The sequence below is a fragment of the Liolophura sinensis genome, chromosome 2 (genome assembly GCF_032854445.1).
Source record: "Liolophura sinensis isolate JHLJ2023 chromosome 2, CUHK_Ljap_v2, whole genome shotgun sequence".
NCBI lineage: Eukaryota > Metazoa > Mollusca > Polyplacophora > Chitonida > Chitonidae > Liolophura > Liolophura sinensis.
In genome coordinates, this window is record NC_088296.1 from 15,968,005 (window position 1) to 15,995,813 (window position 27,809).

Sequence of the window (27,809 nt, forward strand, 5' to 3'; positions counted from 1 at the left end):
AATTGTGCCACGTAAAGGCACGTGTGTGGGGAGCATTTCTTAGCCACGTTTTTTCCCCATGTCACCAACAAAACACCGTAAATATTGCACTATTCATTATATAATAACATCATTATTTATAGAATGAAGTATACCTCAGCTCAGTCTAGCCTTTACAAAGTAATTCCTTGACAAAGTGACATATTTATTTATTTATCTGATTTTTTATTGGTGTATAAGGCCGCATATTCAAGAATATACACGAAGGTGGACAGTATTATGGTGGGAGGAAGCCGGGAGAGCCCACGATCACCCGCAGGTTGCCGCAGACCTTCCCACGTACGTTCAAGTGTGACATATTCTTGCAAAAATGTCAGGCATGTTGTTGATGAAGATGGCAGTCCTGCATGAGGAAAACCATTCGTTTTGGCGTCCTGATATTTATCTAAACTATGGGCCTCGCTGACTCAGATAGTTAAAACACTGGCTATCTGAGACTATGGGGTTTTTGACCAGTGGGGTCTCGAGTTCGAATCCATCTCACGGTGTCGGGAGGTCATATGACTGAAAATGCCTGAGTAGGAATCTGGCCTATTTTATTAAACAAACCAGTAGAACAGATTCTGGAAGAACTACATATAGCACATAGTCTAGGGCATACTTGATCAGGTCAACGATCTTGAGCATTCGACCTTACGGCCGGAGAGGAAGCCAGCATGAGCTGGACTTGAACTCACAGCGACCATATTGGTGATAAACCATTTTTGAATTCAGCTCCACGACACTGCTAGTCTATTTCAAGAGTGTTTTAATGCAACGTGTCGATGATGTGAACAAGACGACGTATGTAAACCGGAGAAAATGTATAATAAGCTGGCAAATTTGTAATCTCCACCAGACTGGATGTCATATGTATTTATCACTGTATTAAAAGAAACTTCATTACCTTAAAAATGGTGAGCTGGTTTGTTTATTATGGAAATCGGACATTAACCATGTGTCTTAAAAATCCCCCAACATAAATCCGAGACATGACATGCCAGAGTTGGATTCGAACCCGCGACCTCACTGACTAAAGATAATGATCTTCATCAAGATAAGTCTTTCTATAACTTTGTAAGTCAGCGAGGGTTGTACATACTCATTAGAAGACATATGAACACAAAACTGTAGTTGTATACAAGTGCATTTTAATGTGTATTCCTTAAACATAAAATGTAACAGTGTTATATTCTCATAGTCAGGTAAACGAGAAATTATTCGACGGTACATAGCTATTTAAAGCACTGTTTCTGTATACTCTATGGTCATGATATCGCCTATAAAATAATACGTGGTAATCAGAGCAAGCAGAAGCAGATTTGCCTCACGCGTGAGCTTTTTTTTTTTTTTTGGCTTCATGTACACATTTGTGACATTTGCCTATATTAGGCAACATCTACACATGTGTGAAAGCAGCCTATATTAGGCACTATCTACCCATCTATAACATTTGCCTATATTAGGCAACATCTACACATGTGTGGAATCAGCCTATATTTGGCCAGATATATACATTTGTGACATTAGCCTATATTGGACAACACATACACATTTGCCGATATTAGAGTACAAGTTAACATTTGTGTTTCGGGAGTATATGGCATGTATCCCTGATATGTTACCTGTATAAATATATCAGTCTTTGGATCATACTATAATTCCCAGGATTGTGTAGTGTACTTAGCAGTGGTTTTGGTATGCTCTTACAGCGCGAAAATCTAAATAAATATTTTCTTTGCACCGGCTATATTTCAAATTTTTTCAATATTTCTTTTACTGCGTAAATATATTTAACCCTATGACCATAACTGGTTTGATTATATGTAACCGTGTAGAAGAGAATATGCCTTTGGTGATGTGAGTATTACGGTCACCTAATCAGCACTTTTCCGATAGACGTTCCCTCGTATTAAATGTAAATAATGTAATCTAAGGAAGTTGATTCCACCGCTTTAAGTCAAACATTTTTAATTGGATATAAAATAATTATTCAAAATCCGGCCGTCAATTTTACAAACTTGACAAAAATGTAAGCTAAGCCTGTCCAAGCTTAATGAATATGAGTTAGTTTTTAACTGTTTGTCATAACCTTAGCCTCAGGTAAAAAAAGGAATAACTTTGAGTTCACGCTTTAAAAACAGACACTTTTAAACAGACGTAGATGTGCTAACACATATACCATAAACTGAAGTCGCTTCGCTATCTCGCTACCCTCGCTGCCTTACTTCGCTAGTTCGCTACCTCACTGCCTCGCTACCGCGCTTCGCTACCTAGTTACCTTGCTTCTCTACTTCACTGCCTCGCCCGGTATAGAAAGGTGGAGGTAACGAGATGTCCCTCTATCAGCTTCCATACTTCCGTTCACCTGCTCACTTTACAGAGTCAAATTGTATCAGAGACTGAAGTCTGGGCGATCCTAGGAATAATGGTGAATCCCCTCTATCATCTGCTGATTACAGAGTCAAATGGTATCAGAGACTGAAGTCTGGGCTACCCTCGGAGTAATGGTGAATCACCTCTATCATCTGCTGATTACAGAGTCAAATGGTATCAGTGACTGAAGTCTGGGCTACCCTCGGAATAATGGTGAATCCCCTCTATCATCTGCTGATTACAGAGTCAAATGGTATCAGAGACTGAAGTCTGGGCGATCCTAGGAATAATGGTGAATCCCCTCTATCATCTGCTGATTACAGAGTCAAATGGTATCAGAGACTGAAGTCTGGGCTACCCTCGGAGTAATGGTGAATCACCTCTATCATCTGCTGATTACAGAGTCAAATGGTATCAGAGACTGAAGTCTGGGCTACCCTCGGAGTAATGGTGAATCACCTCTATCATCTGCTGATTACAGAGTCAAATGGTATCAGAGACTGAAGTCTGGGGTACCCTCGGAATAATGGTGAATCACCTCCGTTTATCAGCTGAGTCTTATGACATTCAAAATATAACATAGAATAACAATCTCACGGAGATCAAAGGTTGTCAAGATGGTTTTAAATGCAACATGCATTGCCCTTTATAAACTGGTATTATATTTCACTCTTTGAACATAAAGATGTGCGCATCATGCAGATCTTAATGGTCAAAGAGTGAAGTGTAAAAACAATGCAGATGCGTACATGTATTATATATAACATGTTTAGGGCATCCGCACTGGGGAGACAACATAAACCATGCTGTGAGCTTGTATACAGCCTGGTTTTATAAACAAGACAATATTTAAACCGACATCTGCACACCGAAGCCGATTCTACAAAGCCAGTTCTGATTTCAGTGAAATCTTAAAATAATATTTTAGACATTGTTATTTGGATCATAAAAATTAAATAAATAATGTTATCTTCCTAAATGTTACCATCAGACAATGCTCCCTTTACCAAGAATAAAATCAGAAATGGTTTTGTGGAATCGTCCCCGGACTCTAGCACGTTTGTAACCACAGGGTTTTGCTTCTTTGACTAAAGCCGTACTCAAGACATTTTCACTTACACGATGGCGGCGAGCGTGCTTCGGATAGAGGAAATCGGAATGCTCTGGGCAAAACCACCACAACTGGGAAGATATGCTGCCAAAATTGTCCACGTGTTACTAAAGCACATAATCTCCATAAAACATAACGTAAGACTACACGAGATTACCACCTAATTCTGGAGAGCATCAGAAGCAAGGAAATTTTGTCAACGCTCTGTACAAGAATGGGATTGCACCAGTATTGATGGACAAGCATCTTGAACCCTTGGCCACGACACTCTCTTCATTTTTCCTATTCAACATGAGTATAATGTGTATTTCAGGTGCAGTAGCCTACATACCGAGCATGTAAGTATTGATCAGTAACGTTATGTCGCACATGCGCGTTAGGTCAAGTCTTTCGTCAGCTTCTTGTTGGAGCTGTGTGTTTTCATTAACTGTTCTCTCCACCGGAAGTTTTCACACCTTATCCCTGACGAAATAAAGCAATCATCATTCCTTGTTTTCATTACACATTGCATAAATATGTACATTACTTAATGTAACTAAAATTAATGTTTTGTATAAATAGCATTGTCTTTCGGCATGTTTGGGCCTGTCTCTACATAATGTCCGTCCTCACAAATGTGTGCTTTCAGCGTCATTATTACTGTCTTGTAAATCAAACACCAAAATCTCACTAGCCTTCATCCGGCCATGCGTGATATACAACTTCTGGTCATCAGATATATGAACACCTTGAGGGCGTTTCAGTCCATGGTTTCTCGTCACCAAATTTCGAAGGAATCCGCCACGCGGGCTGAACATGGAAATCCGGCTGTTGTAATGGTCAGCCACGAGGATGTTACCTTGGTGATCGGTACAGACACCGTATGGACATCGGAAATAGCCGGAGGCCTGTCCATAGGAACCAAACTGAGACTTGAATTCTCCTTCCGATGTGAAAATTTTTATACAGTGGTTCCCGGAGTCCGACACGATTATGTCGCCATTCGGAGATACAGTTACGTATCTGGGTTGGGCAAATGACACTGCTGTGTTTAACTTATTTGTGACGAATGAATTCGATCCAGGTTCGAATGTGTGAACGTATACGTTATTTGACGTGGCGTCAGTGACGATGTAGCGGTCGTTTTTGTCCACCGCAAGTCCAGCAGGATTTTTGAAAATCTCATCGCCCACCCATGCGATTTCCTTCCCGTGCTCATCGAGTATGCTCAAAGTCTTGGAACCTTTGAAAGTCACGGCCACCCAGCCGTGAGGCGATAGTACGATGTTCCAAGGCTGTTTTTTGTCATGTATCGCCAATGTTTTCACCGGTGCACCGAAATGATCGAAACTCTGTAGTTTACTGTTGACGTGATCCGTCACAATGATGTCGCCATTATCAAGGGAGACAACCGACGTAGAGTCTTGGAGTTCACCGTCCTGGCGGCCTTTATGGCCGAATCTCAGGAGGGGAGATTTTCTCAGCTCAACTATCCCTTCGTCGTCTTCGAAAAAGGGATTGACAAATCCCTTAGTGCGGTTGTCTTCCACGTTAATTACAAATACGTCCGGATCAAGGGGAAGGCTTTTCCCTGAAACGTTGTCATGGCAACATTTGTTCTTGTTGATGTTGTTATGATTGTTGATATGGGAAACCTCTAATGGTGCCAATTTCCAGGAAACGCGCTTGGGTCGTCCACGGATCCCGACCCTCCATCTGTCACTGGCGTTGTCACTTTCTTCCCACGAGTTCTCCAAACTCTCCGAAATCGTCGGCAGAGAGGCGTTGTAATTCGTCCTAAGGATTTCTTCCAAGTTTAACCTCGTGGTTTCTCCCGCTTCCTCCATGACCTTTTTTAGCAGCGCCACCTTCTTCCGGTAAGGATTCTGGGAGAGAATTTCCTCCTGAATCTCCCTCGTGGTAATGTCTTCTAAAACCATGTACTCCAGAATATCTTGCAGCTCCTCTTGTCTCAGGCTATGAACGTTCTCCATTACGGAATCAACAGTACCTGCTCAAATACAGATCAAAGAAAAATCCCTATGAGTATGAAGTATGGTTGGTGCGTGTTAGTATACTGCACTCCATAAATCCTAATGTCTTTCCATCTTGGCATCTTGCCATTGGTAATACCAGCTTATGATAAAGTGGTCATTTGAAAATATAACACTTGATCCACTTAGAGGGATTACCCGGAACCCATAACAATGAAGGAATCTCTTGAACAATTAAAAAAATGTAAACAAAAAAAAAAAAACAAAAAAAAAAAAACAAATCGACAGGCGGTCACAAATTGCGACGTATGCATATTTCCATAATGCAACCCTCGATCAAGACCATGACGAACATCATCTCCAACAACAACAGAAGCTACGTCATCCACCATCGTGCTACACGTCACAGCTAAAAAGTAACTGTGCTTATGGTACAGTAAATGGAGTAGAACCAGAGCAACGACGACAGTGTGGTAATTGGTATGATGGCTCATTTGGGTTAAGTTGTAAGCCGTGTGTCTTCATATAGCAATGCAATGGAGCCATATAACAATGTGACGTTTTGTTTATGTATTTATATATTTATTTATTTGATTGGTGTTTAATGCGTACTCAAGAATATTTCACTTATACGACGGCAGCCAGGATTATGGTGGAAGGAAACTGGTGGGAAGAAACTGAACTCACATCGACCACATGGATGAGGGGCTCCGGAGTCATCGTATCGCGCTGGCACGCTATCCACCTTGGCCACCTTAGCTCCTTTGCTTATTAAGAAAGGATTCTCTTAGGCGGGTTATGTTCTTAACTTTAGGTTAAATTTTTGCAAGATGAGTTTTTGTAACTGAGATTGTGGTTTGAGGATGACTAGAACGGAACCTCATACAAAACATGGATTGAGGCGGTCTGAAAGGGAAGAGTTCAAATCCAGCATAACTTGTTTAGTGCCTATATGATACAGTTTTCGGCAAGCAATTTACATAGAACGACTGTCGCGGAATAAAACACTGTATGGCTCACTAAGAATAGTTTACATCCGATCAAAATGGTAAAATAAACAAATACAATTCCAAAACATTCGCATTTTAAAACTCAGATGCAACAATGAGCGACTTGTTGTCAAAATACAGAGTGTAAAAAGCACGGTTTCCATAGAAACACGATTTTAATGACATCACTGAACATGATTTTTTTTTCTTACAGGTATGGCTATACGAGCAACAAAAAAGGCAGAGGAATTTACACCAGATCTTTTCATACCAAATTCAAATGCGTACACACGGAATGTGGTATAAAAATAACGTTTTGTAGGGTCACGTGGTTCAGCATGTGGTTTGCAGGGATTACAGATAGGGTCGCGTTCTTCCTCATGGCCCCGTCTTATTCACGGAAATAGTGCAGACGAGCTATATGACAAAATATACACGGCTCTATTAGCTGAGCTATGGTATAGCGTAAACAGCTGTATAATCTGTGATCTATGCAAGCTCATCGCTTTGTTAAAGTAACACTGAAACCATCAAGAACTTATTGAAAATGCTGTTTTTGTTACTTACTTGTACATTCGTTTTAGAAAATAGTCCTTCGCCAAAAGCGACATTTGTGTACATTGCACTTAAGAGATACAACATACAGACTGAGAGAAATACCATGGCAACGACAGCGAATACAGAACGACCAGTTCGACGAAAAAAGAGTAAATGGGATGGTAATTTAACATATAACCATAACCTTCATACATATCTTAAAACAAAAGAAAATATGATAATCATAGACCTATTTTTGTAATGGGTAAACTACAAATTCATAAAATAAATCGCTCTGAAAAATGTTATAAAACTTAATGTGCTAAGTTGCCTATGTCCATTATTCTTGACTATAAAACTTAATGGAACTAAACCCCATCACGCCCCTCCTTAAAAATGCCTTTAAGGCAAATAGAATCTGTCCACTTACAAAAGGGTCAAATAAGTGTGATCAGTCAATACTGTAACCGTAACAACCTGATAACTGATGACTTTCAAGCGGGATTATGGTGAATTCCACGTTTGCAGTTGTTATATTTTTCAAAAACCCGTCCTCCTTTAAGTCATTACACTGTTTATTTTGTAACCTAATCGCAAAATTCTCAAAACATTCACATAGCCTAAAGAGTTAAGCCTGTTTAAAATTTGGAAAATATTTTAACCTATGCACTGTGGATATGTAACCTTGAGTTAGTCTCTTGGATTGAATGACTCAAACCTTTTTAATTCGATACTTCATTAGACGCTTGGCAAAACACCTTACCCAGAAGCCCTCTCGTGTCTTCCGAGTGGCGCCATCGGCCGCCAAGCTTTCCCAGACACTCAAGTTGCACCCATTCTGACAACGACAGAACGGTGGCCATCTTGTTGTTGTTGTTGTTGCTGTTGTATTGTGTCGGGGTATGTTGTAGGTGTTACCCTCTGGCATTGACACAAAGACAGCTGATCTACTTATAGCCAAGACTTCACGAGTTATGCCCCAGGTCACATGCATAGATATACACGCTGAGATGTACAAATTCCCCATTTACAGTATCGGCGAGCTATCTTAGATGAGATAATCTTTTCGGTCGTATAGTGGTTAAATACCATCCTTTAGTATATAGTAGTACAGCGTTAAGGGGATTGGAGTCGGGTCAGGCGCAGGGGTCAGCGAGGGACGCGCAAATAAAGCATGATACAAATTTAGGTGCATCAACGCCCGAAGAAAACTTGATAGTTGTCTTATGAATGAAATGTCCATGACAACGGCGTGAAACAATAGTGAAACAAATAAAATTAGGAAACTTGTGAAACATTTAATGTTAAATTTAACAGAGAATCTGTTGTCTGAGTGATGCTATAATGTATACAGCTCTAGTTCACGTTTCTACAGTTGACAGTCAAAACTGGTTTATTATTGGTGCAATAATTGACAAAGGTCTCCTGTACAGCCACTGTACACTGTAAAGCGAATATTTGTGAATTTCCATTTCACTCTTGATTATTCGTCCTTTTTCATATTGTCCTAAACTTTAGCCCATTGACGGGACGTGATTTGCAAGAAAATTATATTTACGAAGTTTTATGAAAGTAGGCACTGATAAATAAATAAATTCAAAAACTTTATTAAAGTGACCCCTTGACCGTCTGATCTGTGGGTTAAGATCGACGACAGCCTGTCGAGGTCACCGAGTTTAACAGGTAGGCCTACATGATATAAGCTAGATAAAAACAGTGCCATATTAAAACCTGCTACGATTATACCGTTACAAATTTCAATTTATTTATTTATTCAGGTGAAGGGTGTTTTACGCCGTACTCAAGACTATTTCACTTATACGACGGAGGCCAGCAGTATGGCGTTAGGAAACCGGCCAGAGGCCGAGGGAAACCCACTGCCATCCGCAGATTACAAATTTAAATGGTCCCTAATATATAACCTATCTCTCTGTGAGAAAGTTTGAAGAATAGCTCACAAATGTACGTCACGAATACCTTATTAAAAACATGCACCCAACAGGCTTTCTGCTATACAAGTTTTCCATCAACGTTCTGTTTTCGTCATATTTGTTGACCCCGACGTAAAACCCCAAGCATACATGATAAGACTATGGAGAGTACAACGAGAGCAGCAACGACAGCTGACACGTGGTCACACGGAACATGTAAAACTCCTTGTCAGTTTACCTCAGTTGGGCGTTTTATTTTTTACAGTCCATGCGATTCCTTAAATTGTAGCAACTTACAAGTTTCCCAGTTCTACGGTTTTTTTTTAAATATTTATTTATTTATTTGATTGAAATTTCACGTCGGACTTAAGAATAATTCACATATACTACGTCGGCCTTGAAACCCACGACCATCCACAGGTTGCTGGAAGAGCTTCCCACGTACGGCCGTCGAGGAAACCAGCATAAACCCACGACCATCCACAGATTGCTGGAAGAGCTTCCCACGTACGGCCGTCGAGGAAACCAGCATGGGCTGAACTTGTACTCATCTCAACCGCCTTAGTGTGAGGCTTATGAGTCACTGTCCTGCGTTAACACGCTAAACATTTCGGCCGCGGAGGCCGCCGGGGTTTTCATGGTTTGTTTCGTAAATCGTACAGGTGTACGACAGTGTAATGTAGACAGAAAATAGCCCATGTACGTTTATTATTTGATGCATTTATTTATGTGTTTACTGTAATATTTTCATGTACACCACATCTTGGCTATTGGTGGAAAAAGTAAATAAATAATTAATTAAAATTCACCAGTTTTAATATATTCAGTTTTGAAATAAGAATAAACCAGATATTTAGGGAAGAAAAGGCGATACATGGTTATCTTCTTAAATACTTCGATGGTTATTGATTAATTGTTTAAACTAAGATAAAAAATGTAAAAAAAAAATGGATAGGCCTCAATGTTGTCGGGCAGCAGTTTGAATAATTTTTATTTTGCTGAAAATAACCAAACGTCGTTCTCAAGAAAAACTCACCAATAGACTCACTATCGTCGTTGCCATGGATACAGAACGAGGTCGGTGATCCGCCGTTAGGTTGTTCAAGGTCATGACCTCTGTTGGATTTTAACTCCCGTCCCGGAAGGTAAATCTCATTGCATAGGACCGGCATGGAATGGCTGTACCTCAATCTGGACATGCGCTGCAGGTACTCGGCCTCGCTATCACCATCGGACTGGGAGCTATCGTCGACGTAGCCCGAGTCTGACGTCACTTCCGCTTGGAATCCTGGCTTGGATGTCATGTGCAGCTTTCCCAGCGCGCGCATTAATTTGTTGCTCTCATCTTCGGATAAATTCAGGAGATAGACCATGTCAGGACTGAGCATCTTAATCGTTGCCATGGAGTCGAAATGCTCCAACGCCAGCATCTGACGAGTGTGTTTGCTGAGTTTGTTTGCGGTCGCCCATCTCCTGTACTCGAAGTCAACCAGTGAACTGAGCTGCATTTCTGAGAACAAACAAACGTTACTTTACGTTTATTAGCTTATTTACTAGATTAGAATTTACCCCGCAACTGCAATTTTACCCACATTGGAAGAAAGGACCTTCGCAACTCCATTTTCATTTAAATTGAAGAACCTTCTCGGCAACAAACAGGCAAAACCTTTTACTCTGATTTTGAAATACTTTGCAACAAAACAATCACCGGGTGTGCACTCATATAGGGACCATTCTAATTTGTTGTGAGTAACTTGTGTTGTCATGACAATGCTAAGAGATGGTTTAAAATATTTCAAGAAATACCCTGATATCAAGTCTTTGCCAAAGCAGCTGCTAGGCCTTAGCGCATTGTACTGAAGGGTTTCATTATGTACTGTGTGAAATTCATTTATTTATTTATTTGATTGGTGTTTTACGCCGTACTCAATGCCATCCGCATGTTGCTGACAGACCTTCCCACGTTCGGTCGGAGATGAAGCCAGCATGTGCTGGACTTGATCTCACAGCGACCGTGGGAGACTCCTGGGTCATTACGCTGCGCTAGCGCGCTATCCAACTGAGCCACGAAGGCTCCCGTGTGAAATTCAGAAGACACTTATTAAACAGCCCTTTAGAATAGTAAACAAACATCGTTTGAAGGCTGGCATTCCATTTCAAAGAGTTGATACATGTACTATGTGGTTGAAAACCGTGTGTATAGCCCTTGTTGTGCGATATTGTGTGGTTGCAAATCGTTCAGTTACGGTTTTTCGTATAATTATATTTTCTTTTGAAGGCGTAAACTTCGTGAAGTTGAAACGCGTTTGTTCTCCTTTATAAACTATATAATATGGTTTAAGTTAACTCAACAGCCATGTACTATGAAGGGAAACTCTTGTGGTTTCATGTGTTTCAGCACAATGTGGTTACGTTACATCATTAACTCTATATGTACCATGAGGTTGAAACTCATGCGTGTTCCTTTCTGTTTAAATACAATGTGGTTGGTTTTTCTCAACAACCATGTACCGTGAGGTTGGAACCCGTTTGGGTTGCTTTCTATAAACATGCTGATTTCCTGTTTTAACAACAATGTCTCACGAGTTTGACCTTAGTGTGAACATTTTTGTATCCTGTACACTGTGGTTATGGTATATAACCATGCATTTGCTTCGTGCTGATTTGCCATGTTGTATATCTACAGCAAAATGCAAGTAAACTAAACTGCGTTTCGTAAAGAACATAAAACAGAATTTAATGAACAGAAGATAAGCGAAGATAATTTATTTATTTATGCATATTTATTTATTTATTTGAATTGGGTTTTACGCCTTATTCATTTATTTGTTTTTATTTCATTGTTGTTTTACGCCGTACTTAAGAATATTTCACTTATACGACGGCGGTGGGGGGAAATCGGGCACAGCCCGGGGGAGACCCACGCCCATCCGCAGGTTGCTGAAAGACCTCCTCACGTACTACTACACCGTATTCAAGAATATTTCACTTATACGACGGCAACCAGCATTATGGTGCTGGAACCCGTCTTAAAATTTTAAAAAATGAGATGTCATCGATTTGACGGACGGACATACCTATCTATTTACCGCCAGACACAGACATTACATGTATGAGCTTACATATCAATTTTCTTCATTCAATTGTTTTTCTTTATTCACAAGAATACATGCTTTTAGTTAATGACAAACGCATTTCACAAAAAAAAAAACAAAAAAAAAACAGTTATGGTCGTAAAGTATACTGAGAAAATTATATTTTTGACGCTTCTGATTATTGTTTAACGCTGGAAACGGTCACACGCGCGTCGTTGACCGTGAGTTGTAACCAGACCCCTTCGAGCAACGATAGCAGGGGAACCTGCAAGGTCCAAGGGCGGGTTCGAACCCACACCTCGCGATTGTTGTTACAATATATGGCAAAATGGTTATAGTTGTGATGAATGGCAAAACGATATTGGTTGCAAGGGACAGCAAAAATAGATGTCGCAGCAATGAGTATGAAAAATATTTATGGCCTCAATGCATGGATAGATGGTTGTAGCTGTAATGCATATCAAGATATACAATAGTAACGACGTCCATTGCTGCACTTACGTGACTCTATATAAAGAAGGGGTCTGCACCGTTATATGCAAAAAGCGTTCGTTTCCCCGGATGTTTCGGTCGCACATATTGACGTAAATGTTTTTATTTTTAGAAATGAACTTTTGTTAAATTCTTTCACACATTGTCTCTGAGTGAATTGAATAAGGGTTTTACATTTATGTGACATAGAGAGCCCATTGCTGGTAAGTTCTGGGTGGGACATACAAGTGTAGATCCACAAAAGCCCTAATGAGAGATAAAAGAGGACAAACAATTAATTATTTGTTTTGTGTTTATGGTTTAACTTCATACTCAATAATTTTTCACTTATACGACAGCAAACAGGTTTATGGTGGAGGACACCGAAGAGGAGCTGAAAGAAACAAACACGGGCTTTTCAGGTGGATAACAAACTTTGTGACTTAAAGTGGCAGCGCGCAAGCTGTATTCGAACCCGTGACTTCGTTGACGAGGGACCAATCGGAAGCATCTCAAACAACGCTTCTATGAGAGACAAATAGAAAAAGGTTCTTAAGCAAAATCTAAAAGAAGAAAAAGAAGTGAAAAAACTCACAAAGCAACGTACATTGCTTGATTTTAAGAGAGCGAAGTAAAAACTCACCAGTCTTTTTACCAAAGAAGCGCCTCATAATGATTAGTCGAATTTAGTTAATCCATAAAGCTGATAGACATATTAATGTGGACATTTCTAAACATGTGCTCTTAACGTAATTTCCCACGTAGTCTACAGAGCACATGGCTGTATGTCTACTCACTCGTTCCCTTGCGTACAGGAGACTGGTGACTGCAAAACCGTACGTCATTTATATACGTAAGGAACAGACAAACAAAGTAATGGCAAACCAAGAAAAAAAGATTAAACAAAAAGAACTATTTTTACCATCGGTAGCGGCGTCCTTTTTTCCGCCCTAACTACCGGCTAACTAAGACAGCGTTGTATTCATCCGCGCACGCTTCTTTTCATAACTGAACGTCTTCTGTGCAATCATAAATGGCTACGGCTGGGGTTGTGGTGGACGTGGGTAAAAATGAACTAATACGATGCCATTTCGAACCAAATGCTGTCTGGCCGAAGGCCACTGGCAGCTAACATTGAGGGTAATACTCTAAGCCAAGATCAAAATGACGTGTGATCCGATAGATATCAGGCATATTCAGTATGTTTTTCTATCTAATCATTTGGAATCATTTTTTATTGTGCTGTGGAGGGATTTGCCCTTTAAAATATAAGGTATTTATTGTCATAAACAGAACATGAAGTTCTTCTCAGCTCAAAAACCCACGACCACCTGCAGGTTACTGCAACACCATCCCGCGTAAGACCAACCGGATAGGAAGCCAGCATGAGCTGGACCCAGCTCACAGCGATCGCGTTAGTGGTAGGTTCCTGATTTCTAACGCTACCCTTGCCACCTAACAGCTACGTCATGGAGGTCCGACCCCAAAGCCTTGAAAATAACACGATGTTATCATAGGATACTTTGCTGAGTTTAAGCTGATGGTAGCTTAATAGTCGCACACTGAAAATATGAGTTTAACTCTTAACCTGAACATTCTTGATTTATGTAAAAAGATAATCACGAAGTGCACTTTAAAGCCAAATCAAGACATATTTGTCTTGTTACGATACTTATCACGTCTTCGCTTAATATAAATTCTAAGTAGACGAAAGTGGTCACTAGACAAAAAAATAACCTATGTTTCTGAGACGGCGTTTTGCACAAGGTTGATTAGAAAAAATGTTTAAATAAAGTTTGACACAACGAAAAGGAGCTATAATGACTACAAGTACTAAAACCTATGTGTACTAAGTCAAAGGAGAATACCACTAAGTGCGTATGGTTCACTTTTTGCAGTACATCATCGTCATGACGGAAGCTCTTTTCATTCAGGTTTGGACCCACAAGGAAATCCGAAACCTCCATTCACTGCTCCACACTGAAACAATATTTTGGTGAAGTTTTACAACAGAAAACACGCGTTTCTTTGTCTGTGTTAACACAGATAGGAGGGGAAAATGCTATTTGCTATATAGAGAATTCTTGTTAGTCTGTCGCCTTGTAAAACATATGCCCCACGTCAGGTGTCCATCAAGTGCACGAGCACGTGTCACCACGTGGTTTAGAGCATTCGGGTTCAATTTAATGATTTATTTCTTTGTTTAGTGATTGACTGAGTGACTGTAGGACCAACCGACTAATATATAACTGCTGCAATCAGGTCGTATTTACTGGATGATTTCATTGATTATTTATTGACTGAGTGACTGAGTAGCATAAATTGACTAACGCACGTATATGTTGGTTGACAAGCAGGATTTTGGGTATCGGCTGATTTGGTGTTTTACGCCGTGCTCAAGAATATTTCACTTATAATTCGGCCGTCAGCATTATGGTGGGAGGAAACGGGGCCGAGCACGGAGGAAACCCATAGCCATCTACAAGTTGCCGCAGCACCCTCCCACGTTAGGTCGGAGAGGAAGCCAGCATGAGGTAGACTTGAACTCACAACGATCGCTTTGGTGGGAGACTCCTGGGTCATTGGATGATACTCACAACGATCGCTTTGGTGGGAGACTCCTGGGTCACTGGATGACACAGACTGACTTGCAATGCATTGGCTGTGTTAGTAGATGGGTAATTGAGTGAGTGACTAACTGACTTACAAAATACACCAAACCATAAACTAACATCAATCACCTTGATACTGATTAAGTTTTTGTACTTTCACATATACACATAAACCACATCAGCTGTGCAGGGGGGGGGGGGCTACAATCGAAAATCTTCGTAAATCAAATTTTTTGTAAATTGTTGCCAAGTTACGAGAAAATGACTTTTGTGAAATTCGCACCAGGCACGTGGATCTCTGCAGAGGTGTTTGAAATGACACGTAAAGGGGCATTTGACCATTGTATGCATATTCATAGGCCTACGCTTTTTCCACAAAAATCTCCGCCCTACCATAAACTACGATATCGCTGCAGTGCGTTATCCTTAACACTTTTTCTTTTGCGAATAATGTCAATGATGTTGGTGGTCAGTTGAACTGATCGTGCCCAAATCATGAACACCTGCTCAAACAGGTAGTTCCTTTTCCGTGATTAATGGAAATTTGCATGCATGGGTCAGTACTGGGCGTTCACGGTGACAGTAAAAGTGAAACACTGACCAAGTGCTAAATCTGACCGTCTCATTGTTAAGCGTATAAGAAACATGCCGAGAACAATAGAGCTACTGAACTCTATTGTCATTCTTTTTTTTTACACATTATCTCTTTTTTATTGTGTTTGAAAAATTTCCGCGAGTTTGCCTGCCCGGAAACAGAAAGGGCACGCGGTGTATGGTTTGTGGACTAGCCGCGGATTTGGCTGTATAATAACACATCGGATGTATCCGGTAAAATCTCGGTAAATCTCGCGGTTTCTAAGCAATGACGTTAGGAGCGCAGAGTAACTTCCCTTTCCAGAGTCACGTCATTGGTCATACAAGTGCATTGATAAACTGACATTAATGACTCATATGAATGCTCGCCGCCACGTAACGTCAGTCAAATACCGTAGGGTGGGGCTCACACAGCCTCGCATGTGCCTTGATCTCGAAAGGCCGTGAAGAAATCTGGAACATCAGGTTTTGCTCAAAGTACGGCGTTAATAGCCTTGTTCATGGCAAAATTTTAACGTTACTATAAACAGGTAAACACAGCCCACGAGTGATTCAAAGTGCGGCCTTAATTTCACATGTTGTGTTTTAGAACTATTTACAGCTGGCGTGTTTTTCTTTTTTTTTCTATTCTAGTTTATTATTATTATTATTATTATTATTATTATTATTTTGATACAACTATACTATCCTTGTCCTGTATATGTTATCATCACCGTAAATGCACTTACACGTATCCATAGTGACTGAAGTTAAACAAAAATTTTAAGAAATGTAGGAACCCTTTCATTGACATCAAAGGACCTAGTTATCTAAAAATATGCTTTACTACAAGAAAGCTCCGATGATAGATTTGATACTGATTTTTGTACTATCCACGTTTGTAATATTGATGTAAAAGCAAAGCATTAAAATACAGAAGTGGGTATGTCCCGAAATAAGAGGACATCTTACCAAGAAAGCAAACACGAATATATTTTGAATTCTCATCACTGAAAATAAAATATCCTCACCAACTGCTAGCACTCCTTTGTCACGTAAATAATGCTGCGCATTTTATCCAATATGATTCGGAAAAATCTGCACGTATAGGATTACAACTGTCACAAAATAGCTTAATTATATAATCGTCAAACTATAAATAAATACATAATTTAAATGTTTTAGATATACAGGGTATAGTAGAATTGTAGAATATTTGAAAATTAGAAATTGCTAAAATTTGAAATAAAAATCATAGATTTCTCGCACAATTAATAATTTCTGCAGATATGGTATAAATGTGTTTTAATTACCTGAAGACGACTTCCGGAGGCTCCCTCGTTCAATCAGGCCTAGTTTGTCAAGGCTGCCTGACATGCTCTTGTGGAGTAGTCGTTTTATGGTTGACATCTTGAAGTACCGTGATTCTACGGTATTAAAGAAATTTAAAAGAATATCCCTGAACCAGTTGTGTGAGACAACTTTCGAAAATTATGACACCAATAAAAGTAAAGGAACGTGCAACTGTTGTGGATCAGTTATAGAGTTATTGGCGGAATTCCTTGTAACCGAGAGTATCTGTCGTGGATCCTTCACAGTAGTATAGGCTAGAATACCATATAAACCAAAGTAACTTTCGTAGATGTGTTTTACTGCATTCTTGGCCGGATCCCTTCCAAACGAGGGTAACTGTCTTGGATCCCTTAGAGTAGTTTTGGGCAGTGCTCCGATGTAACCGAAAATAAAACTATTGCTTCAAGCAGATGCTTTCGTCCAAAAATCAATTTTCTGCTTTACTTTGTGTGTTCAAATCTGTCTTGAATCACCCTTGCATGGATAAATTGAGACCCTAGATTGACTGCCCAGTGACCCTCGCTATCGCTATCATGAGTTATGTACACTAGGTTCTTTCTTCCAACTACGACTTCACTACGTCAAGACATCTGTGCCATGATATGGCCGCTCCCTTGTTGATCGGTTTAACCGGAATTGACAATCATTTTTCTGGAGATATCTGCCTTCTTTAACAGCCCAACATCCAATGACAACTCCGGAACCCTCCTTCGTTATTACGTCTATCTTTTCATGCACGCGACACGTTTTAAAACGATAAGCCAAAACAGGCTACAGTCCTACGCTCCGGTTGTTTTAAACTTTACCGATTCATAATAATGCCGTGAGCAAAACATAGAATGCATTATATAGTACATGTATTTAAAGAGCACTAATCTGTTACACGTTCTTTTAACGAAAATACTCTGGTTGAATTTCTTGTACAAGTTTCAACAGAAAAAAAAACAAAGCAAAAAATAAAAAAACAGGCAACTTTCGTTGGCTCAATAGATAGATATTTTTTTATCGTATCCGGTTTACCTTACCATTCACGTCTTGGCTATTTCTTGTTTCCAGTGGAATCCCACTATTCAACGAGAAAGCGCGTTGTTATAGAATCGGCATTTGCTGTTATACGCGTTAGCACGTCAGGTGACTACAATGTAACTGACTCGTCCTCATTTGTAGGTTAAAAACTGCCTTAGCTGTTACGTACCACATAGAGATTACACAGCAATGTACCAGTTTAAATGTGAAAGGTCACCGACTGTTTGTTTCTGTACATTGTTAGCTGGAACTGTTTACATGGTTTCAACGGCTATTTTTTTAATATCAGCGGCTCCTCGTCTTGTTACGGACAATTGAATGAAAGGAAAAACAAGGAGTGCTCAAACTTTGGTATCCCAAACTCTCATCGTCCCGGTAATGTCTTGATGACTTCTTTATGCCACAAATAAATCACTTCAGGTAAATCAGAAAAATTTAGACGACGACGATTGCCCTGGCGTCCACAACTCGGCCAGCCGCAGTAATGTCTAAGTGACTTCTTTAAATTAATTACTTTAAACTTACAGATGAGTGTTGTTTGTAAAGCTATATAGGTCTCTCACTAATACATGATACATATTTACTGTCCGCTGTATCATGGAACACTTCAATGTTTGTAGATAGTGGCATGGACAATACCCTCGTGGTCTGGGAATCTTGCTTCCCCACTCTCAACACATTTAGAAGAATTACCTTAATTCTCTGGTCACATGTAAGGTTAAGTGTGTTATAGCAGATGGCAGTAACCTCACGTTACCTCCTCCATGCAGGAACGAGTACAGGTAAACTTAGCCGATTGTTATATACCTGTTACAAACAACTATGCAGTACCACGACTATTCAAGTGCCAGTAAATATTTGGCATGTATTTATTTCCGAACCGGCTTAATTTGAACATTTTTTTTGTGTGTTTTTGACTTGCCGTGTGCATTGTGTTTATTCTGTGGGCACATCAGCGGGAAGGACATCACTGAAATGCGCCAATGAGCATGCTCTGTCTTTTGAAACGGTGGAAGCACGTGCTTTATCAGACCCTTATGGTTTTCTTACTCATAATTTGTAGATAACGTTACGGTCTGTGCGCGTATCTACTCCCAGGGATAGCAAACCTTTGATCCGCTAGGTTATCTTTTGTACAAATAATAATTCGTTTTTGCGGTTAAGTATTTGTACGTGCCCGCTGGGATTTCCTCTGGCGGCGCGCGCGAGGAACATTGACCACAGCCAATCAAAGCTCACCTTTGATCTTGCATCCGGTCTCGGGCCAAGGGCGGGGAAATATTTGACACAGATGAGTATACGCTACATGTGTAAACTTGACTTTTATCGAAATAAGATGAGTGTCAATCAAATTGTATGGAAAGGGATTGAGTGTAGATTCAATCAACAAATACAACTCATTAACCGTTCTGATATCAGGGGCTAAATTATCATTGAAAAAATGTAAGAAGATTAGATGAATCTTTTGTGAGAAAATTATTTTATGGAAGACGGTACATTCATTTATTGGGTTATTTTATCTGACACAATGTTACATACAATGGAATGTTTGATATCTAAGAAGGGTTTAATGGTAAACGCTGAGAGTAAACCCATTAGGTTAAGCAAGTTCACAATTTTCTGCCTGGTCAAAAATCAATATTTTTTGTCGAAGGGAACGCATTCTTCGTCACCATGCTTTTTTCACACTGCTGATACTGAGACATCGGCCTAGTTCCAACGTTTAATTCACCTACACTAGGGGTGGTGGTGGTGCCGTGGGTTGGGGGAGTGATATAGCAAAAGAAACAAACAGTTAAAACAGTTATATATATTTGAGAACAAAAAATTTCGTTGGGCATAAAAGCTTAAGGTAAGGATACGATCTTACATTTATAAACTTGCAATTTAATTTATGTTGGATGTATGTTAGTAAATTCTTAACGCATTTGAAGAAAACGAGCACATGCATGGAAAAGCGAAAGTAGCTATTGCATGATTTGAACCGTGTGTCAGTCATGTCATCAAGTACAGCGAGACTGATGAGTCAGCCAGTGCGACTATGATGTGGGAGAAGACTGCAGGAAATCAGCCATATGTGAACAACCAAATTTAAAGGACGGTACGAAAATATAAAACCAGGAATTTCAACCCTAACGCTCTCATCGATCGACGTCCTCTGTGGTCATTCCAGCTCCTCTTATCTCGACAGGGGGTGGTTTGTACAAAATTGCTAAACGTGACTTTGACACGAAAACTGAGCACAAAACCTAACCCGATCCTAGTCCTCCTTGCCGACTGCACATGTCGTTCGGCTTTTTAGGAAATTCGTGTTTACGGCATTCAGCTCAGAGTGTAACCAGGTGATAAATTACGAAATAATAAATTAAATGGGCAAAAAAGACTAAAAGACAAAAAGAAGATTTTTTGAAAAAAAGAATAAATAAAAATTTAAATTCAAGACCAGTAAAAAGAAAAATAGCACTGTAAATCTTCCAGGAGCATTTCTGGAGGACAAATAAATGGTGATTTCCCAATTTGTATATTTTGCAGAAGTTTACGATTGATGTATTTTTTCCAGCATGCAAATAAAATTAAAAATGCCTGTAAAGCTATTTCGGGATATCATCTTCTTTTAGCCGAATTTTACACCTTTCGATTTCCGGTCGATCAGCGATCAACAACAACGCACTCACATTGGCTGCTCCCATTGGAATTTGACCCCGTTTAGCTTGCTTGTGACATATGTATGTTTTTTGTTAAACATCTACTTAAGTCGAATAAGACACATACCTGCATACGAACATGTAACGCTTTCTTTTCCTTTTTCATTTTTGGCCCGGAAAAAACTAGTTTTAAAATCGTGAAAAAGGCTCAATTAGACAAAATCGGACAGGATCGTCTTTCATCTGACTGAAACATTAAATGACGAATGTTTAAACGTTCAAGGGAGCTTTGAAAAATGCCGCTGACCTGAGATGCAAAGTTGTGAGGAAATTATAGGAATTCCTGACGTGTTAAGACTAGCGGGAATGAGTGAGTTTATCGGTAGTTTACCAGCGGTGTGGGATACAGGTTCACTGTATATGTATACATTCCTGTGAATTACGAGAAAATATATATGTCATAAAAAAGACTGCGTAATAAAAAAATAAAAGAACAAGTACACGTACGTTTTTTTTTTATATATATTTGAGAACAAAAAATTTCGCTAATATTTATTTATTTATTTATTTGATTGGTGTTTTACGCCGTACTCAAGAATATTTCACTCATACGACGGCGGCCAGCATTATGGTGGGTGGAAACCCACGACAATCCGCAGGTTGCTGAAAGACTTTCCCACGTACGGCCGGAGAGGAAGCCAGCATGAGCAGGACTTGAACTCACAGCGACCGCATTGGTGAGAGACTTCTGCGCTGCGCTGGCGCGCTAACCAACTGAGCCACGGAGGCCTCGAATTTCGGTAATATGCGGCTGAGTTAATTGTGCTCTGTCGACATTATGACCACCTTCTTTTGGTGATCGGACTACGGATTAAAGTTTCATAATGATGATAATCAAACACGTACATCAGCGGTAAACATAAACTCCTATAAAACTGCGTGTACACTCCAAAATAATTACAAATGCTGTGAAAGTGTATGTAAAAAGTAAATATATTTTTTTCTGAGGCTATATTAGATCTGTTGTTACCTCCTCCTGAGACTTCTTGAAGATCAGTTACAAACTGACAGTCAGGCAAACGCGTTTTGACTTCGACTATATGCTGACGAGGACTGGATTCGAACACCCGACCTCACTGGTCCAGGTATCGAGGTCTAAAGCATTCTGTTACAGTGAGGGGTGCGGTACGCTTATGTAACAATGGCTCAAACGTTCAGATCAATATCATGGGAATCTATATCGTTCAAAAAGATGTGTGTACAGTTTCATAGTCTACTACCTGTATTTTTGTTGAAAACCCTATCACTCTTCACATTCGGATCAAACATGGTCCATGTGTTCATGCGATTATCACTGGTATTTTACTACAACACGATGAAGAGCTATCCTCCACCATATAAAAAGAGAACACGAACGTCTTACCAGCACTTCATAGCGCTGAGGCGGTTGAGGATCATAATATGGAAAGATATCTTGCAAAATGAGATAAATTAGGCAGCTGTTATAAGCACGTACATCAACTGTGGCAGAGTGACAACTGGATGGATGAAACCGAAGTGCCCGGTACAAACCACCGACCTTTGCTAAGATACTGACAAGCTTCCCCAGGCGTAACGAACAAAGTTGCATACCATTAAAGTAAAATTAAAGTAAATGGGCTTTTATACTGTATAATCATCATAGCGATTTATTGCAAAAAGATGCATAAATATCCTTTTAACATACTGACCAAGTTAAATTTATTTATTTGATTGGTGTTTTACGCCGTACTCAAGAATATTTCACTTATACGACGGCGGCCAGCATTATAGTGGGTAGAAACCGGGCAGAGCCCGGGGGAAACCCACGATCATCCGCAGATTGCTGGAGGGCCTTCCCACTTACGGTCGGAGATGAAGCCAGCATGAGCTGGACTTGAACTCACAGCGGCCAAGTTAAAAGGCCGGACTGTGGATGTTTGATGACATTCATTGACGGTGTAGACGCACAATGAGCTGAAGCAGGTATTCTAATCAGCTGTTGCACTGTGACAATTGTAGACCTATACTGCTCGTTTCACAAAACTCATTATAGAGTTCATTAAATTTATTTCTCAAAATTGTGGTTTAACACCTAAGCTATAATTAGCGGTAACGTCCTCTCCCTTTCTCATTTGCGGTTTTTATACTCAACTCTATTGTCTCCTTGACAAAAAACCTTACTTTTGTGCTTAACCGCAGGTCTATACACAGTTGTCTATCCTTTGTTCTTTAGCATACTATTGTCTCTCCACATATGCGGACGTAGCACTCAGTTCAAAAGGGTCAAACTGCGGTGGGGAAGTTTTAAAATTGAAGCATTCTGTAGACCTGGCTGTGCGGTTTATTTTACATCTTCATATAAGTACCAAAAAAAAAAAAAGAAATCAACTAATGATTTTTTAAAGTATGACGATAGTATACATATTTGTTGACGCACAAAATACAAGGATCCTGAAATTACGTAGTTATACAACAAAACCGTACCTTCCATGATAGGGGCAGATTTAATATTTTTTTCCGGTATATGGGTCACTTTCGCTGTTGTCCAGTTTGGTTGTCATGAAACCAAAATGGCAAGTTTAAGTCTCTACTGAAACATAAATCCCTTGGCCTTCGAAGAATTTTGCCCCTTATTCATCCTTAATTGTGTGGATATAAAAATCTTCCAGCAACCTGCGGGTCGTCTTGGGTGTCGTCAGGGACCTGCGCGATTTAATCTCATCATATGGTGGTCGCTGTCGTGTGGGTGAAATATTCTTGAGTAAGGCGTATTAATCCAGTCAAATAAGTAAATAAATCTTGTGTAATGTAATTATATATACTATTGTTAATCTTCCGGTTTACCATTGAACAAGGGCTGTATAAGTATTAGCATGAATCTGACAACTGAAACCAACGATTCGCACGTACACTATTACACGATTGGAAACCAAAAATGAAGAGTATTATTCTTCTGGTAAAATGATACCGCATCTTCTTGTTGGTGTAAATCCATTTTCTTTTTTCTAAAAAAGGGGCAAGCAGTTGAAAGAATACCTTCAGTCCAGACTATACATAGTTTGGGTTTGAATTTTTTAGGTAGAAGGTTCACAATGACCCTAATCAGAGTTTTGTTTTTGACACACGTACATCTGTTTCTTTGTTTTTATGCATAGGGCTTGAAATCTAGTTCTATCTACAAAGGGAAGCAAATCTTGCAACTCAGAAAGCAGCAGTGCTCTTTACCTGCTTGAATAACAATGTCAGCTATGTTTACTCAGTGTGACTAATGCTATTTAAATTGCTCTTGTTGTTATTCATATAAGCAGAGTGCACAGCTGGTTCATGAGTTACTTCAAGATTTGCTTCAGCTTGTAGAGAGTCGCTGAACCCCATTTGTCCTGACACCCGAAGGACGATTTCCAGGTGTAATGTTGTAAACTCAAAATGTTGGAATACTCCTAGCTGTACAACTTTTATCCTCTTCTTCATGTAGATTGAGTACGAGTTTCTTTCTTACTAGGTTGATGTAATTATGTATACATAGACAGTGAACGCAAAGCAGACTACGGTAGTGTAATGGTTGGTAAATGGTCACGCGTAACCGGTGATATACGGCCTCTAAGTTTTTATTTACTTTTATTTTAACTCTTTATGTAAATGCTATTAATTATTGTAGCACCTGGCACAATAACCAAGCAGAATTAGTTAAGAAAAATTCAGTCCTGTTAATTGCAACTTAGTAATTCTTGATCAGCTGACGTCTAATAAGTTTGGGTATGAATTTTTTAGGCAAGACTCAAGAATTACTGAAATGGTGTGTTGTTATCACATTTAAAACTACAATGAGGGACCTCCGTGGCTCAGCTGTTTAGCGCGCTAGCGTAGTGTAATAACCCAGGAGTCTCTCACCAATGCGGTCGGTGTGAGTTCAATTCCAGCTCATGCTGGCTTCCCCTCCGGCCGTACGTGGGTTTTCTTGAGTACGGGCGTAAAACACAATGAAGTAAGTAAATAAATAAACAAAAACTAAAATAACATGAAACAATGCAAAAGAAGCCAAGCCTTGGGGACTCTTAGTCTACTATAGAATCCTTTAACACTGGTTGGCTTTATGTATCCTACAATAATGGAATTCTCGATCCGTTGTCTAACGATGCAATCTCTTTTCCTAAACTAAGTTGAGTGAAAAAAGTCTTTAATTTTTTTACGTCTTTATTAAATTGTATTATATTGTTTTTAATGTGACTGTATGTTAAATATGATGACAACACAGCATTCTGAGTATTTCTAGACCAGTGACGTCTAATAAATTGCAATTACCCAATTACCATCACTGCATATTTTTTTTACCAAATTCTGCTTAAGCCATTGTGCTAGTGAGGGAGGGGGGGGGGGGTGTAATTTGCTACTGTTTATGCGTTTACATGACAGTTAGAATAAAATCCTGACCGAGGTAAACTGACAAGAAGGCCATTTTTCACCGGTATCGTGTGACCATTTGCCAGCTATCAAACTGTTGTCTCTGCTTTGCTTTAATCTCTAGGCCTGTACGTCTTGAAATAAATTTAACTGAGATACATATTTTTTTTTTATAGACAACTGATATTCTAGCATGGTACACTATCTGAATGCAGATTTCACTCAGTCGCCTAGAGCATACCTTGCGTCTTTCCAGCATCACTGCTTTGACTGCTTCTTTTTGCATGATTCCGTCTTATTTTCGTACTTTCTATACTGTAGTTCTTTGGGGGTTTGTATTATATGCCATTCTGGGAATAGCCTTGCGATTATTGGCCTGAAACCTTATTGGTTGACGGCAGGTAGACAAATGTCTGTTTCCACGCATAGATTTAAATCATAACAAGTGAAATGGACTTGTGGTATTGACATCAGAAGTTGCTGCCTGGAAAGCAGTGTTTAATAATGCTACGGAGACAACCACAAGTGTCATAAAAAAACATATAAAATTCACGAGTAGAATTATGGCGCTTCATCGTCCGCAGGAACGTCATTTTAAGAAGAACTTCCGGGAATGTGGATCGATTAGGTTTAGGGAAATATTGTTAAATCTATTTTAATGAAGAAGGCAATGACCTTTTGTGCCATTTACATTTTTTTCTAATAACTATCGCTGCGCATCGGGTCCAAGAAGAAAAGTCGACACGGAAAAATTAACGTGGATTTCTCACAGGGATGTATCAACCAAAAATAAGTAAATTTATAATTAAAAAATTAGTAAAAAGAAAAAAAAGCACTGAAAAGAACAAGAAAAGTTTTAACAGGAAAATCGATACCCTGGGCTTTCGCTGACAAGGTGAATTAATTGAAAAGGCTAAATAAATACTCAAAATATACAAGAGAAAAAAAGGAACTCACGGTGAGAACTTGCTCGTCGCACATCTCTGGGTTTCCTTAGCAACGGTAACCATTGCCTCGACTCACGGCTGTCCCAAGTCTGACCAATCGCCCCATAAGACGGAACACTCCTGGCATGCGATCTCAAACGGTGACTTTCTTGTTTCTTCCTGTCATTCCAAAATGGGCTGGGTGAAGTTCCTTTCCAAAGTTTCAGGTCACAGGTCGATGAATCACGATGGATTTCACTATTGGTGTTTCCACAGAAGCAACAAGCTTTGGCGTTAAATGCTGGGGCGTTTTGTAGATCTTTCAAAGGGAAAGATCAAATTTTTGCAGAAAGGTTATTCTTGAGTCTTTTACGTTCTGCAATTATTTGAGGCAGGCAATCAGCTTTCAGAACTTTCCAGACGTTACTGTAGTGAACTAAATTTAGCTCTGGGTTACTTATTCTTAGAGTACCCTTATGTATACTGCTTTATCAAGATAAGGAGCAACTGTTAGGTTCCCAGTCGAGGCGTGTGAGGTCAGCGTGTTCTTACTTAAGTGGCATACCGACTTTCTCACGGGCTTAGGAAGGACGTCATTCATATCTGTTATACCAGACAGCACATCTGTTGGACCGCGCTGGTGAAAATGGCGTCGATTTCTTGAACAGACACTTTTTGTAGCAGAGTGAGCTCAGAGGTGCTCGAGCTCCACGTTATCAGTGTAGCAGTTACATAATAATTTTTCCCAACGTCGTTCACGTGGCCTCGGAAAAGGAAAGAAATTGCAGAAACAACTTAAGTATAAAGTTTCGTTCTACGGAATGTTTTTATAATTCAGGGAATTTCTAAATTTCTAAAATGTTTAATTCAGGAAACAAAATTCCCAAAATATTATTTCTGTATGGTATAAATTAACTGATGCTTACCGTTAGAATTTAACTCCTGCGGAATAATAGATATAATTTCCTATAGCTTCCATCTTGTTTCAGAGGGAGATCTGGGTGCAAGACGGGGACAGATCATGCTCAAGACTTTCAATTGATAAATATATTATATCGTATTCCTGCATAAATCCGGGTTCTGCTGGTGGGATAAGCGTCCTTGCGACCTGTTCCTTTGCGTTGTTTTAATGTAACTTTATGTTAAACGTGATGACAACACAGCATTTGGAGTGATACTAGACCATAATATTGCAGGCCTAATGAGACTATAATCAAATACATGTTGGCCCCTGCGCTTCAAATTAGAAATTGACGAGCATTTGACTTCTATATTCACCGGGATTCCTTATATTGGAAAATGAGATGGCTATACAAAAGGTTGAGTTGCCGTCTCAACGGATGCGATAGGGCTTCCTCTCTCGCCGTACGTGGAAAGCTCTCTCAGCAACCACGCGGGGATGATTGTTGGTTTCCTCCGGGCTCTCCCTGGTTTCCTCCGACCATTCGTGTAATTGAAATATTCTTGAGTAAAACGACAATTAATGAATAAATAATTAAATTGTAGGGTGTGTATTTTAGGATGGGTCGTGTGCTTTATCTCCGGACCTGTGTCAGTATACAGTGGTACGTGGTGTGCGACGCCTGACACGTTTTTATCAAGCACCTTTCAAGACTGAAAGTCCTTAAAAAGCCAAACACAGGGCGAGAAAGAACTCAAATTGTGCTTAGTACATTGTTCTGCGGTAAATAATCAGTGTACAATTTTTAAACTTTCCAGAGTAAAGCACTTTATTTGTAGCTGTGTTTGAA

The 27,809-nt window shown here is 39.6% G+C and overlaps 1 protein-coding gene across 1 annotated transcript; it reads right to left on the minus strand.

Annotated features, from left to right (window-relative positions):
• Positions 1-4,113: 4,113 nt before the first annotated feature.
• On the minus strand, positions 4,114-17,222 carry LOC135462529 (uncharacterized). Its single transcript, XM_064739754.1, has 3 exons — positions 17,000-17,222; positions 9,972-10,445; positions 4,114-5,495 (listed from the first exon to the last, which is right to left on the minus strand). Exons 1-3 carry the CDS (start codon positions 17,094-17,096, stop codon positions 4,114-4,116), a joined length of 1,953 nt encoding a protein of 650 aa, XP_064595824.1. The 5' UTR covers positions 17,097-17,222.
• Between the last annotated feature and the right edge of the window lie 10,587 nt (positions 17,223-27,809).

What these genes read in the sequence shown, in the direction of transcription:
- LOC135462529 (XM_064739754.1), bottom strand. Translation starts at nt 17,096, where the DNA reads ATGTCAACCATAAAACGACTACTCCACAAGAGCATGTCAGGCAGCCTT. An exon ending in CCTCCGGAAGTCGTCTTCAG is followed by an intron (nt 10,446 to 16,999) that starts GTAATTAAAACA and finishes GTTTGTTCTCAG; the next exon opens with AAATGCAGCTCAGTTCACTG. An exon ending in CGACGATAGTGAGTCTATTG is followed by an intron (nt 5,496 to 9,971) that starts GTGAGTTTTTCT and finishes GTATTTGAGCAG; the next exon opens with GTACTGTTGATTCCGTAATG.